Genomic DNA, 16,774 nt, shown 5'->3' with positions numbered 1-16,774 from the left:
AGGAGGAAGGTAGGGGAGGAGATGGAGAGAGGGAGGAGGAAGGTAGGGAGGGAGATGGAGAGCGGGAGGAGGAAGGTAGGGGAGGGAGATGGAGAGAGGGAGGGAGGAAGGTAGGGGAGGGAGATGGAGAGAGGGAGGAGAAAGGTAGGGGAGGGAGATGGAGAGAGGGAGGAGGAAGATAGGGGAGGGAGATGAGAGAGGGAGGAGGAAGGTAGGGGAGGGAGATGGAGAGAGGGAGGAGGAAGGTAGGGGGGGAGGTGGAGAGAGAGAGGAGGAAGGTTAGGGAGATGGAGAGAGGGAGGTTAGGGGGAGGGAGATGGAGGAAGGTAGGGGGGAGGTGGAGAGAGAGAGGAGGAAGGTAGGGAGATGGAGAGAGGGAGGTAGGGGGAGGGGAGATGTAGGAAGGTAGGGGAGGGAGATGGAGAGAGGGGGGGGGGAAGAGCATTAGAATAGCACACAATTTCATACCACATTGTAAAGCATTTACTAAAGAACATGTCTGCTTTTAGGGGTTAGCATTTAAAAAAAATCTCCATTGCAGAAGCCACTAAGCCACAAGACTAACCACTAAGACAATAATTAAAATGCACCACTGGCCTCACCCACTCACTCTGTTCTATTCTACTAATGCCTGGCCTGGGAACAGCTCTCACCCACTCACTCTGTTCTATTCTACTAATGCCTGGCCTGGGAACAGCTCTCACCCAATCACTCTGTTCTATTCTACTAATACCTGACCTGGGAACAGCTCTCACCCACTCCCTCTGTTCTATTCTACTAATACCTGGCCTGGGAACAGCTCTCACCCACTCCCTCTGTTCTATTCTACTAATACCTGACCTGGGAACAGCTCTCACCCACTCCCTCTGTTCTATTCTACTAATACCTGACCTGGGAACAGCTCTCACCCACTCCCTCTGTTCTATTCTACTAATACCTGACCTGGGAACAGCTCTCACCCACTCCCTCTGTTCTATTCTACTAATACCTGACCTGGGAACAGCTCTCACCCACTCCCTCTGTTCTATTCTACTAATACCTGACCTGGGAACAGCTCTCACCCACTCCCTCTGTTCTATTCTACTAATACCTGGCCTGGGAACAGCTCTCACCCACTCCCTCTGTTCTATTCTACTAATACCTGGCCTGGGAACAGCTCTCACCCAATCACTCTGATTGGCCAAGACGTAGTGGTACTGAACCAGCAGACCTAGACCCTGTCTCACTGAACCAGCAGACCTAGACCCTGTCTCACTGAACCAGCAGACCTAGACCCTGTCTCACTGAACCAGCAGACCTAGACCCTGTCTCACTGAACCAGTGGTTAGAGTGGAGGGACGGCAGGTAGCTTAGTGGTTAGAGTGTAGGGGCGGCAGGTAGCTTAGTGGTTAGAGTGGAGGGGCGGCAGTTAGCCTAGTGGTTAGAGTGTAGAGGCGGCAGGTAGCCTAGTGGTTAGAGTGGAGGGGCGGCAGGTAGACTAGTGGTTAGAGTGTTGGGGCAGCAGGTGGCCTAGTGGTTAGAGTGGAGGGGCGCAGGTGGCCTAGTGGTTAGAGTGGAGGGGCGGCAGGTAGCCTAGTGGTTAGAGTGGAGGGGCGGCAGGTAGCCTAGTGGTTAGAGTGGAGGGGCCGGCAGGTAGCCTAGTGGTTAGAGTGTAGAGGTGGCAGGTAGCCTAGTGGTTAGAGTGGAGGGGCGGCAGGTAGCCTAGTGGTTAGAGTGGAGGGGCGGCAGCGTAGCCTAGTGGTTAGAGTGGAGGGGCGGCAGGGTAGCCTAGTGGTTAGAGCGTTGGACTAGTAATCGGAAGAATGCAAGTTCAAACCCCCGAACTGACAAGGTACAAATCTGTCGTTCTGCCCCTGAACAAGGCAGTTAACCCACTGTTCCTAGGCCTTCATTGAAATTAAGAATGTGTTCTTAACTGACTTGCCTAGTTAAATAAATAAAATTCACTATTTTTTACGATTATCATGTCACTCTCCTGCATAAATCAATGTTAATGTTTAGATTTATTTATTTTCTTCTCAAATATCATGAATACATACAGGTTATTGACACTTTTCTATTTTTACGTGGGGGACTTTTATTTTGTACATTTTCTTTTTAGTTTGTTGACCTGGAAGTACTTTAGTAGATTTTTTTTACGCTCATGAAAATATGTATCTTAAAAATAGTTTTCACGTGTAAATTTGTCGGAGCCTGAGTCCATAGTAGTGGTACTGAATCAGCCAAGACGTAGTGGTACTGAACCAGCCAAGACGTAGTGGTACTGAACCAGCCAAGACGTAGTGGTACTGAACCAGCCGAGACGTAGTGGTACTGAATCAGCCAAGACGTAGTGGTACTGAACCAGCCAAGACGTAGTGGTACTGAACCAGCCAAGACGTAGTGGTACTGAACCAGCCAAGACGTAGTGGTACTGAACCAGCCAAGACGTAGTGGTACTGAACCAGCCAAGACGTAGTGGTACTGAACCAGCCAAGACGTAGTGGTACTGAATCAGCCAAGACGTAGTGGTACTGAACCAGCCAAGACGTAGTGGTACTGAACCAGCCAAGACGTAGTGGTACTGAACCAGCCAAGACGTAGTGGTACTGAACCAGCCAAGACGTAGTGGTACTGAACCAGCAGACCTAGAGCCTGTCTCACTGAACCAGCCAAGACGTAGTGGTACTGAATCAGCAGACCTAGACCCTGTCTCACTGAACCAGCCGAGACGTAGTGGTACTGAACCAGCCAAGACGTAGTGGTACTGAACCAGCCAAGACGTAGTGGTACTGAACCAGCCAAGACGTAGTGGTACTGAACCAGCCAAGACGTAGTGGTACTGAACCAGCCAAGACGTAGTGGTACTGAACCAGCCAAGACGTAGTGGTACTGAACCAGCAGACCTAGAGCCTGTCTCACTGAACCAGCCAAGACGTAGTGGTACTGAATCAGCAGACCTAGAGCCTGTCTCACTGAACCAGCCAAGACGTAGTGGTACTGAATCAGCAGACCTAGACCCTGTCTCACTGAACCAGCAGACCTAGACCCTGTTACACTGAACCAGCAGACCTAGACCCTGTTACACTGAACCAGCAGACCTAGACCCTGTTACACTGAACCAGCCAAGACGTAGTGGTACTGAATCAGCAGACCTAGACCCTGTTACACTGAACCAGCCAAGACGTAGTGGTACTGAATCAGCAGACCTAGACCCTGTCTCACTGAACCAGCCAAGACGTAGTGGTACTGAATCAGCAGACCTAGACCCTGTCTCACTGAACCAGCCAAGACGTAGTGGTACTGAATCAGCAGACCTAGACCCTGTCTCACTGAACCAGCCAAGACGTAGTGGTACTGAATCAGCAGACCTAGACCCTGTCTCACTGAACCAGCCGAGACGTAGTGGTACTGAATCAGCAGACCTAGACCCTGTCTCACTGAACCAGCCAAGACGTAGTGGTACTGAATCAGCAGACCTAGACCCTGTCTCACTGAACCAGCCAAGACGTAGTGGTACTGAATCAGCAGACCTAGACCCTGTCTCACTGAACCAGCCAAGACGTAGTGGTACTGAATCAGCAGACCTAGACCCTGTCTCACTGAACCAGCCAAGACGTAGTGGTACTGAATCAGCAGACCTAGACCCTGTCTCACTGAACCAGCCAAGACGTAGTGGTACTGAATCAGCAGACCTAGACCCTGTCTCACTGAACCAGCCGAGACGTAGTGGTACTGAATCAGCAGACCTAGACCCTGTCTCACTGAACCAGCCAAGACGTAGTGGTACTGAATCAGCAGACCTAGACCCTGTCTCACTGAACCAGCCAAGACGTAGTGGTACTGAATCAGCAGACCTAGACCCTGTCTCACTGAACCAGCCAAGACGTAGTGGTACTGAACCAGCAGACCTAGAGCCTGTCTCACTGAACCAGCAGACCTAGACCCTGTCACACTGAACCAGCCAAGACGTAGTGGTACTGAATCAGCAGACCTAGACCCTGTCTCACTGAACCAGCCAAGACGTAGTGGTACTGAACCAGCAGACCTAGACCCTGTCTCACTGAACCAGCCGAGACTTAGTGGTACTGAACCAGCAGACCTAGAGCCTGTCTCACTGAACCAGCCGAGACTTAGTGGTACTGAACCAGCAGACCTAGAGCCTGTCTCACTGAACCAGCCAAGACGTAGTGGTACTGAACCAGCAGACCTAGACCCTGTCTCACTGAACCAGCCGAGACTTAGTGGTACTGAACCAGCAGACCTAGAGCCTGTCTCACTGAACCAGCAGACCTAGACCCTGTCTCACTGAACCAGCAGACCTAGACCCTGTCTCACTGAACCAGCAGACCTAGACCCTGTCTCACTGAACCAGCAGACCTAGACCCTGTCTCACTGAACCAGCAGACCTAGACCCTGTCTCACTGAACCAGCCAAGACGTAGTGGTACTGAACCAGCAGACCTAGAGCCTGTCTCACTGAACCAGCAGACCTAGACCCTGTCACACTGAACCAGCCAAGACGTAGTGGTACTGAACCAGCAGACCTAGAGCCTGTCTCACTGAACCAGCCAAGACGTAGTGGTACTGAACCAGCAGACCTAGAGCCTGTCTCACTGAACCAGCAGACCTAGACCCTGTCTCACTGAACCAGCCAAGACGTAGTGGTACTGAACCAGCAGACCTAGACCCTGTCTCACTGAACCAGCAGACCTAGACCCTGTCTCACTGAACCAGCAGACCTAGACCCTGTCTCACTGAACCAGCAGACCTAGACCCTGTCTCACTGAACCAGCAGACCTAGACCCTGTCTCACTGAACCAGCCAAGACGTAGTGGTACTGAACCAGCAGACCTAGAGCCTGTCTCACTGAACCAGCAGACCTAGACCCTGTCACACTGAACCAGCCAAGACGTAGTGGTAGTGAACCAGCAGAGCTAGAGCCTGTCTCACTGAACCAGCCAAGACATAGTGGTACTGAACCAGCAGACCTAGACCCTGTCACACTGAACCAGCCAAGACGTAGTGGTACTGAACCAGCAGACCTAGAGCCTGTCTCACTGAACCAGCAGACCTAGACCGAGTCTCACTGAACCAGCAGACCTAGACCCTGTCTCACTGAACCAGCAGACCTAGACCCTGTTACACTGAACCAGCCGAGACTTAGTGGTACTGAATCAGCAGACCTAGACCCTGTCTCACTGAACCAGCCAAGACGTAGTGGTACTGAACCAGCAGACCTAGACCCTGTCTCACTGAACCAGCCAAGACGTAGTGGTACTGAACCAGCAGACCTAGAACCTGTCTCACTGAACCAACAGACCTAGACCCTGTCTCACTGAACCAGCCAAGACGTAGTGGTACTGAACCAGCAGACCTAGACCCTGTCACACTGAACCAGCAGACCTAGACCCTGTTACACTGAACCAGCCGAGACTTAGTGGTACTGAGCCAGCAGACCTAGACCCTGTCACACTGAACCAGCAGACCTAGACCCTGTCTCACTGAACCAGCAGACCTAGACCCTGTCTCACTGAACCAACAGACCTAGACCCTGTCTCACTGAACCAGCCAAGACGTAGTGGTACTGAACCAGCAGACCTAGACCCTGTTACACTGAACCAGCCGAGACTTAGTGGTACTGAGCCAGCAGACCTAGACCCTGTCACACTGAACCAGCAGACCTAGACCCTGTCACACTGAACCAGCAGACCTAGACCCTGTTACACTGAACCAGCCGAGACTTAGTGGTACTGAATCAGGAGACCTAGACCCTGTCTCACTGAACCAGCCAAGACGTAGTGGTACTGAACCAGCAGACCTAGACCCTGTCTCACTGAACCAGCCAAGACGTAGTGGTACTGAACCAGCAGACCTAGACCCTGTCTCACTGAACCAACAGACCTAGACCCTGTCTCACTGAACCAGCCAAGACGTAGTGGTACTGAACCAGCAGACCTAGACCCTGTCACACTGAACCAGCAGACCTAGACCCTGTCTCACTGAACCAGCCGAGACTTAGTGGTACTGAGCCAGCAGACCTAGACCCTGTCACACTGAACCAGCAGACCTAGACCCTGTCTCACTGAACCAGCCAAGACGTAGTGGTACTGAACCAGCAGACCTAGACCCTGTCTCACTGAACCAACAGACCTAGACCCTGTCTCACTGAACCAGCCAAGACGTAGTGGTACTGAACCAGCAGACCTAGACCCTGTCTCACTGAACCAGCAGACCTAGACCCTGTCTCACTGAACCAGCAGACCTAGACCCTGTCTCACTGAACCAGCAGACCTAGACCCTGTCTCACTGAACCAGCAGACCTAGACCCTGTCTCACTGAACCAGCAGACCTAGACCCTGTCTCACTGAACCAGCAGACCTAGACCCTGTCACACTGAACCAGCCAAGACGTAGTGGTACTGAACCAGCAGACCTAGAGCCTGTCTCACTGAACCAGCCAAGACATAGTGGTACTGAACCAGCAGACCTAGACCCTGTCACACTGAACCAGCCAAGACGTAGTGGTACTGAACCAGCAGACCTAGAGCCTGTCTCACTGAACCAGCAGACCTAGACCCTGTCTCACTGAACCAGCCAAGACGTAGTGGTACTGAACCAGCAGACCTAGACCCTGTCTCACTGAACCAGCAGACCTAGACCCTGTCTCACTGAACCAGCCAAGACGTAGTGGTACTGAACCAGCAGACCTAGACCCTGTTACACTGAACCAGCCAAGACGTAGTGGTACTGAACCAGCAGACCTAGACCCTGTCACACTGAACCAGCAGACCTAGACCCTGTTACACTGAACCAGCCGAGACTTAGTGGTACTGAGCCAGCAGACCTAGACCCTGTCACACTGAACCAGCAGACCTAGACCCTGTCTCACTGAACCAGCAGACCTAGACCCTGTCTCACTGAACCAACAGACCTAGACCCTGTCTCACTGAACCAGCCAAGACGTAGTGGTACTGAACCAGCAGACCTAGACCCTGTTACACTGAACCAGCCGAGACTTAGTGGTACTGAGCCAGCAGACCTAGACCCTGTCACACTGAACCAGCAGACCTAGACCCTGTCACACTGAACCAGCAGACCTAGACCCTGTCTCACTGAACCAGCCAAGACGTAGTGGTAATGAACCAGCAGACCTAGACCCTGTCTCACTGAACCAGCCAAGACGTAGTGGTACTGAACCAGCAGACCTAGACCCTGTCTCACTGAACCAGCAGACCTAGACCCTGTCTCACTGAACCAGCAGACCTAGACCCTATCTCACTGAACCAGTAGACCTAGACCCTGTCTCACTGAACCAGCAGACCTAGACCCTGTCTCACTGAACCAGCAGACCTAGACCCTGTCTCACTGAACCAGCAGACCTAGACCCTGTCTCACTGAACCTGCAGACCTAGACCCTGTCACACTGAACCAGCCAAGACGTAGACCATCTACCACCTAAGATTGTTCCCCCACCAGACATCTTTTGTCTTGGACGGTTAAAATCGTACGGTTTGCAAAGGCCTTATTTAGAAGGAGACCCTTAACAATAGGCCCTATATGGATCCCCAGTGTCTAGTAGTGAGTGTAACTCCTACCGAAGGTAGCCAGCTCAGGGTCCTTTTTGCCCTTGACCAGGGAGGCTGGAGGGTTGATCCACACCAGGGTGGAGTGGAGGAGAAGATCTCCCATGGATAGATCGAATACCTGAGACATACACGCAGAGATGGATCCATTACAACAAGTCTGGTGGAAATGCTATTTCAAGACTTACATTAGGATATTATTTTAATTATAATATAATTTTGTTAGAAGATGAAAATCTGGGATTTACATAGACTTTAATACATTATTGTTCTAAAGGACTATAAATCATGAATATGTGTTAAAATCAATCTACGGTGATTAGCGACCTCCTTCCGGTCGGTGGTCGTCTCGTTGATGAGCTGGTCAAACACGGCTCCGTATTCCTCATGAAGTTTCTGCATCTCATTGATGTGACTGGCCACCTTGTTCATGGCCTTCATCGCAACTGAGGAAGACGAGGAGAAAAGCAGAGGTTACAAAACCGTGACAACGCAATGCACCCCAACACGCACGCACGCACCTCCCTCCCCTCCCTCCTCACATAACTCACACACCTCCCTCCCTCCTCACACAACTCACACACACCCCTCCCTCCTCTCACACACACACACACACACACACACACACACACACACACACACACACACACACACACACACACACACACACACACACACACACACACACACACACACACACACACACACACCTCCCTCCCTCCCTCCCTCCCTCCCTCCTTACCATTCAGGTGATAGTGTTCTTCACTGTCAGGGTCCGTCAGTGAGTACAGCTCTCTCAGTAGTAGTGGGTACTATAGGACACACCCCTCCCTCCCTCCTCCTACAGCTCTCTCAGTAGTAGTGGGTACTATAGGACACACCCCTCCCTCCCTCCTACAGCTCACTCAGTAGTAGTGGGTACTATAGGACAAACCCCTCCCTCCCTCCCTCCCTCCTTACCATTCAGGTGATAGTGTTCTTCACTGTCAGGGTCCGTCAGTGAGTACAGCTCTCTCAGTAATAGCGGGTACTTCAGGATCCTCTGGATGGGTTTGATCAGGTAGGACTCCAGAGTTGAAGAGTGTTGTTGTTTCGGGTTCCTCTCTGCCAGGAACGCCTTGAAGTCTGCATCTGTCTTAGCTGGACCACAGACAATACAGAAAGGATAATTATCTTTACAACAAGGACATGGCCATGAACCCCCCCCCCCCCCCAGCCCCCATAGTGTTAGACGAGAGAGCAAGAGAGAGACAACGTGAGACAACCGTACAATATAATATTGATGTTCTTCCAGCACGAGCGAATGTGAAAGGAGAACTGGACCTTTTTACCTCAATATACTTCAATATTATATTGTCTCACATTGTCTCTCTCACTGACTGACCCTGACAGTGAAGAACACCTGAATGGTAAAGAAGGAGGGAGGGAGGGAGGGAAGGAAGGAAGGAAGGAAGGAAGGAAGGAAGGAAGGAAGGAAGGGAGGGAGGGAGGGAGGGAGGGAGGGGAGGGAGGGAGGGAGGGAGGGAGGGACCTTAGCCATGGCAGTGTTAAAAACAGGCAGCCAGCTAGGGCACCTACTACCTATATGTTCTACATAGTACTGATGGAATACAGTACCTTTGGCCAGGACCTTGGGCACCTTGGTGTGGCTGGCACAGAAAGCACTGTAGATCTTAAAGCGGTCGGCGTAGTACAGGAACGATCCACCCAGAGAGAACAGCACTTTCTGGAGAAACACATGTCGACTATGAAATACACATTTATTCTAAAAATATTAAATCTAACAGGAGAGGAAACCCATCTTTAATACACACACACACACACACACACACACACACACACACACACACACACACACACACACACACACACACACACACACACACACACACACACGCTATCAATAGGATTCAAAATAGGGAGGCAATCTGTGCCTGCGCCTCATATGGCACCCTATTCACTATATAGTGCATTACTTTAGACCAGAGCCCTATTGCCTATATAGTGCACTACTATAGACCAGAGCCCTATTCCCTATATAGTGCACTACTATAGACCAGAGCCCTATTCCCTATATAGTGCACTACTTTAGACCAGAGCCCTATTCCCTATATAGTGCACTACTTTAGACCAGAGTCCTATTCCCTATATAGTGCACTACTTTAGACCAGAGCCCTGTTCCCTATATAGTGCACTACCTTAGACCAGGACCCATAGTGCTCTGCTGTTGACCAGGACCCATAGTGCTCTACTGTTGACCAGGACCCATAGTGCTCTACTGTTGACCAGGACCCATAGTGCTCTACTGCTGACCAGGACCCATAGTGCTCTACTGTTGACCAGGACCCATAGTGCTCTACTGTTGACCAGTACACATCGTGCTCTTCTGTTGACCAGGACCCATAGTGCTCTACTGTTGACCAGTACACATAGTGCTCTACTGTTGATCAGGACCATAGTGCTCTACTGTTGACCAGGGACTCTACTGTTGACCAGGATCCATAGTGCTCTACTGTTGACCAGGACCCATAGTGCTCTACTGTTGACCAGGACCCATAGTGCTCTACTGTTGACCAGGACCCATAGTGCTCTACTGTTGACCAGGACCCATAGTGCTCTACTGCTGACCAGGACCCATAGTGCTCTACTGTTGACCAGGACCCATAGTGCTCTACTGTTGACCAGTACACATCGTGCTCTTCTGTTGACCAGGACCCATAGTGCTCTACTGTTGACCAGTACACATAGTGCTCTACTGTTGACCAGGACCATAGTGCTCTACTGTTGACCAGGGCTCTACTGTTGACCAGGACCCATAGTGCTCTACTGTTGACCAGGGCCCATAGTGCTCTCCTGTTGACCAGGACCCATAGTGCTCTACTGTTGACCAGGACCCATAGTGCTCTACTGTTGACCAGGGCTCTACTGTTGACCAGGACCCATAGTGCTCTACTGTTGACCAGGACCCATACTGCTCTACTGTTGACCAGGACCCATAGTGCTCTACTGTTGACCAGGACCCATAGTGCTCTACTGTTGACCAGGGCTCTACTGTTGACCAGGACCCATAGTGCTCTACTGTTGACCAGGGCCCATAGTGCTCTCCTGTTGACCAGGACCCATAGTGCTCTACTGTTGACCAGGACCCATAGTGCTCTACTGTTGACCAGGACCCATAGTGCCTCTACTGTTGACCAGGGCTCTACTGGTGACCAGGACTCATAGTGCTCTGCTGTTGACCAGGACCCATAGTGCTCTACTGTTAACCAGGACCCATAGTGCTCTACTGTTGACCAGGACCCATAGTGCTCTACTGTTGACCAGGAGCCATAGTACTCTACTGTTGACCAGGTCCCATAGTGCTCTACTGCTGACCAGGATCCATAGTGCTCTACTGTTAACCAGGACCCATAGTGCTCTACTGTTGACCAGGACCCATAGTGCTCTACTGTTAACCAGGACCCATAGTGCTCTACTGTTGACCAGGACCCATAGTGCTCTACTGTTAACCAGGACCCATAGTACTCTACTGTTGACCAGGACCCATAGTGCTCTACTGTTGACCAGGACCCATAGTGCTCTACTGTTGACCAGGACCCATAGTGCTCTACTGTTAACTAGGACCCATAATCCACTACTGTTGACCAGGACCCATAGTGCTCTACTGTTGACCAGGACCCATAGTGCTCTACTGTTGACCAGGACCCATAGTGCTCTACTGTTAACTAGGACCCATAATCCACTACTGTTGACCAGGACCCATAGTGCTCTACTGTTAACTAGGACCCATAATCCACTACTGTTGACCAGGATGTGATTGTACCTTAAACTGTTCTACTCTCTCCAGCTTGTCCAGGTTGGCTACCAGTCTGGTCCCATCTTCTAGAGTCTTCAGGAACTCAACCTGGAACTGCAGCATCTCTCCTAGGTTACCGAACAGGACATCGAGCTGGAGGAGGTAGCATAGCAACGGTAACCATCTTTCTTTGCAATTATTATTAAAAGATACTGTGATGTAAACATATCACATGAAGTATGATCACTATTTCATTCCCACCGACATAGAGATCTTTATTCCAAAACTGGGATAGGAAAAATAAATAAGTAGAATACATTTTGCTACGTTGTGCCCTAATGAATACACCCCGTTCGAACCACCACAGTTATGATGACCCAGTAGCATGCAGGGTGTCTATGAGATGATCCTACCTCATCCTGGCTGAGGAATCTTTCCTTCTGCAGAGGAGCTAGGTAACGCTCTATCAGACAGCCCAGGTCCTGCAGGAGAGAGGAGACAGGGTTAGGTAACGCTCTATCAGACAGCCCAGGTCCTGCAGGAGAGAGGAGACAGGGTTAGGTAACGCTCTATCAGACAGCCCAGGTCCTGCAGGAGAGAGGAGACAGGGTTAGGTAACGCTCTATCAGACAGCCCAGGTCCTGCAGGAGAGAGGAGACAGGGTTAGGTAACGCTCTATCAGACAGCCCAGGTCCTGCAGGAGAGAGGAGACAGGGTTAGGTAACGCTCTATCAGACAGCCCAGGTCCTGCAGGAGAGAGGAGACAGGGTTAGGTAACGCTCTATCAGACAGCCCAGGTCCTGCAGGAGAGAGGAGACAGGGTTAGGTAACGCTCTATCAGACAGCCCAGGTCCTGCAGGAGAGAGGAGACAGGGTTAGGTAACGCTCTATCAGACAGCCCAGGTCCTGCAGGAGAGAGGAGACAGGGTTAGGGTAACGCTCTATCAGACAGCCCAGGTCCTGCAGGAGAGAGGAGACAGGGTTAGGTAACGCTCTATCAGACAGCCCAGGTCCTGCAGGAGAGAGGAGACAGGGTTAGGTAACGCTCTATCAGACAGCCCAGGTCCTGCAGGAGAGAGGAGACAGGGTTAGGTAACGCTCTATCAGACAGCCCAGGTCCTGCAGGAGAGAGGAGACAGGGTTAGGTAACGCTCTATCAGACAGCCCAGGTCCTGCAGGAGAGAGGAGACAGGGTTAGGTAACGCTCTATCAGACAGCCCAGGTCCTGCAGGAGAGAGGAGACAGGGTTAGGTAACGCTCTATCAGACAGCCCAGGTCCTGCAGGAGAGAGGAGACAGGGTTAGGTAACGCTCTATCAGACAGCCCAGGTCCTGCAGGAGAGAGGAGACAGGGTTAGGTAACGCTCTATCAGACAGCCCAGGTCCTGCAGGAGAGAGGAGACAGGGTTAGGTAACGCTCTATCAGACAGCCCAGGTCCTGCAGGAGAGAGGAGACAGGGTTAGGTAACGCTCTATCAGACAGCCCAGGTCCTGCAGGAGAGAGGAGACAGGGTTAGGTAACGCTCTATCAGACAGCCCAGGTCCTGCAGGAGAGAGGAGACAGGGTTAGGTAACGCTCTATCAGACAGCCCAGGTCCTGCAGGAGAGAGGAGACAGGGTTAGGTAACGCTCTATCAGACAGCCCAGGTCCTGCAGGAGAGAGGAGACAGGGTTAGGTAACGCTCTATCAGACAGCCCAGGTCCTGCAGGAGAGAGGAGACAGGGTTAGGTAACGCTCTATCAGACAGCCCAGGTCCTGCAGGAGAGAGGAGACAGGGTTTAGGGTGTGTGACAGTGTGTGTGTGTGTGTGCGCATTCACAATGCAAACATAATTAGGTCATCTGTTGTGAGTTTGGGTTTGGGTGCATTCATGTGTTAATTTCTGAGAGGGTGGTGTGTTGTGACTGTTGTGTTGTGTGATGTGACTGTTGTGACTCTACCACCACCTCCACCACCTCCACCACCACCACCACCACTACCACCACCACCAACACCATCACCACTACCAACACCATCACCACTACCAACACCATCACCACTACCACCACCACCACCATCACCACTACCAACACCACCATCACCACTACCACCACCACCACCACCATCACCACTACCACCACTACCAACACTACCACCATCACCACTACCAACACCACCACCACTACCAACACCACCACCATCACCACTACCACCTCCACCACCACCATCACCACTACCACCACCTCCACCACCACCACCACTACCACCACCTCCACCACTACCACCACCATCACCACTACCACCACCACTATCACCACTACCACCACCACCACCACTACCAACACTACCACCACCACCATCACCACTACCACCACCACCACCACCATCACCACCACTACCACCACTACCACCACCACCACCACCACTACCACCACCGCCACCACTACCACCACTACCACCATCACCACTACCACCACCATCACCACTACCACCACTACCACCACTACCACCACCACCACTACCACCACCACCATCACCACTACCACCACCATCACCACCACTACCACCACCACCATCACCACTACCATCACCACTACCACCACTACCAACACTACCACCACCACCATCACCACTACCACCACCACCACCACCATCACCACCACCACTACCAAAACTACCACCACCACCACCATCACCACTACCACCACCACTACCTCCACCACTACCAACACCACCACCACCACTACCACCACCTCCATCACCACCACCACCACTACCACCACCTCCACCACCACCACTACCATCACCACCACCACCACCATCACATCCACCATCACCACTACCACCACTACCACCTCCACCATCACTCTCTACTAACCTTGACATAGGTCCTCTCAGTCTCCACCAGTTCACTGATGACTTTACGTAGTTTGTCGGCGTGTGACAGCTGTCGCTGGATGGCAATGCCCGCCGTCACTGGCACCGCTTGGCTGGGAGAGAGGGAGGAAGAGCAGGACGAGGAAGACTGAGGGGAAGCATGGGAAGGATTCATCTCATGGAGACTCCGGCAGTATGCAGTCACCTGCTCAGTACTCTGTGGACGGAGAGAGATAAAGAGAGAGATAGAGAGAGAGATAGAGAGAGAGAGATAAAGAGATAGATAGAGAGAGAGAAAGAGATAGATAGAGAGATAAAGAGAGATAAAGAGAGAGATAAAGAGAGAGATAGAGAGAGAGATAGAGAGAGAGAGATAAAGAGATAGATAGAGAGATAGATAGAGAGAAAGAGAGAGATAAAGAGAGAGATAGAGAGAGAGAGAGAGAGAGAGAGAGATAAAGAGATAGATAGAGAGAGAGATAGAGAGAGAAAGAGAGAGATAAAGAGAGAGATAAAGAGAGAGATAGATAGAAAGAGATAAAGAGATAGATAGAAAGAGATAAAGAGAGAGATAGAGAGAGACAGACCATATTAGAGACATATTTGAAAACAAATCAAACATTGATAAACTCCCATATCTTTTATGTGAAATACCAGCGCGTGCAATCACAGCAGCAATATTTGTGACCAGTTGCCATGAGAACAGGGCAACCAGTGGAACACAAACATTGTAAATACCCCCATCAATATGATCTGTTTATCTTTCCCTTCTATTCGTACGACAACTATTTGCACATTGTTAAAACATAGCCGATAGTACAACACTATGATGTGATGTTTACTGTTCATGTTTCCATGGGTTTTTCTTTCTTCTCACTAATGTTAATTATTAGTATTGTTTTGGCAATGTAAATGCCAATAATAAAAACAACTTTGAATTGAATTGAGGAGACTGAGAGAGATACAGACAGAGAGATGGAGAGAGAGAGAGAGAGATACAGACAGAGAGATGGAGAGAGAGAGAGAGATACAGACAGAGAGATGGAGAGAGATACAGACAGAGATGGAGAGAGATACAGACAGAGAGATGGAGAGAGATACAGACAGAGATGGAGAGAGATACAGACAGAGAGATGGAGAGAGATACAGACAGAGAGATGGAGAGAGATACAGACAGAGAGATGGAGAGAGATACAGACAGAGAGATGGAGAGAGATACAGACAGAGAGATGGAGAGAGATACAGACAGAGAGATGGAGAGAGATACAGACAGAGAGATGGAGAGAGATACAGACAGAGATATGGAGAGAGATACAGACAGAGATGGAGAGAGATACAGACAGAGAGACGGAGAGAGATACAGACAGAGAGATGGAGAGAGAGAGAGATACAGACAGAGAGATGGAGAGAGAGAGAGATACAGACAGAGCGATGGAGAGAGAGAGATACAGACAGAGAGATGGAGAGAGAGAGATACAGACAGAGCGATGGAGAGAGAGAGATACAGACAGAGAGATGGAGAGAGATACAGACAGAGATGGAGAGAGATACAGACAGAGAGATGGAGAGAGATACAGACAGAGATGGAGAGAGATACAGACAGAGAGATGGAGAGAGATACAGACAGAGAGATGGAGAGAGATACAGACAGAGAGATGGAGAGAGATACAGACAGAGAGATGGAGAGAGATACAGACAGAGAGATGGAGAGAGATACAGACAGAGAGATGGAGAGAGATACAGACAGAGAGATGGAGAGAGATACAGACAGAGAGATGGAGAGAGATACAGACAGAGATATGGAGAGAGATACAGACAGAGATGGAGAGAGATACAGACAGAGAGACGGAGAGAGATACAGACAGAGAGATGGAGAGAGAGAGAGATACAGACAGAGAGATGGAGAGAGATACAGACAGAGAGATGGAGAGAGAGAGAGATACAGACAGAGAGACAGAGAGAGAGAGAGATACAGACAGAGAGACGGAGAGAGAGAGAGATACAGACAGAGAGATGGAGAGAGAGAGAGATACAGACAGAGAGACGGAGAGAGATACAGACAGAGAGATGGAGAGAGAGAGAGACAGACAGAGAGACGGAGAGAGATACAGACAGAGAGATGGAGAGAGAGAGAGATACAGACAGAGAGACAGAGAGAGAGATACAGACAGAGAGACGGAGAGAGAGAGAGATACAGACAGAGAGATGGAGAGAGAGAGAGATACAGACAGAGAGACGGAGAGAGATACAGACAGAGAGATGGAGAGAGAGAGAGATACAGACAGAGAGACGGAGAGAGATACAGACAGAGAGACGGAGAGAGAGACAGACAGAGAGACGGAGAGAGATACAGACAGAGAGACGGAGAGAGAGAGAGAGACAGAGAGACGGAGAGAGATACAGACAGAGAGACGGAGAGAGATACAGACAGAGAGACGGAGAGAGATACAGACAGAGAGACGGAGAGAGAGAGAGACGGAGAGAGAGAGAGAGAGACAGACAGACGGAGAGAGACAGAGAGAGATACAGACAGAGAGACAGAGAGAGAGAGAGAGACAG

General features: G+C 50.7%; 1 protein-coding gene across 1 annotated transcript in view; it reads right to left on the bottom strand.

Moving 5' to 3' along the window:
* The window catches only part of LOC109883930 (T-lymphoma invasion and metastasis-inducing protein 1), a gene marked incomplete at its 5' end in the record, with an annotated part of 85,425 nt that overhangs the window by 12,156 nt on the left and 56,495 nt on the right, over positions 1–16,774 (bottom strand). The window contains 7 exon segments of the mRNA XM_031808830.1: positions 7,576–7,684; positions 7,891–8,009; positions 8,524–8,703; positions 9,181–9,289; positions 11,387–11,512; positions 11,773–11,841; positions 14,217–14,432. Coding sequence (XP_031664690.1) covers positions 7,576–7,684; positions 7,891–8,009; positions 8,524–8,703; positions 9,181–9,289; positions 11,387–11,512; positions 11,773–11,841; positions 14,217–14,432 — 928 coding nt within the window.

This window comes from Oncorhynchus kisutch, linkage group LG29 (assembly GCF_002021735.2).
Source record: "Oncorhynchus kisutch isolate 150728-3 linkage group LG29, Okis_V2, whole genome shotgun sequence".
Lineage (NCBI taxonomy): Eukaryota > Metazoa > Chordata > Actinopteri > Salmoniformes > Salmonidae > Oncorhynchus > Oncorhynchus kisutch.
The sequence above is the reverse complement of the archived record's forward strand: the minus strand, read 5'-3'. Positions and strand labels throughout refer to the sequence as shown.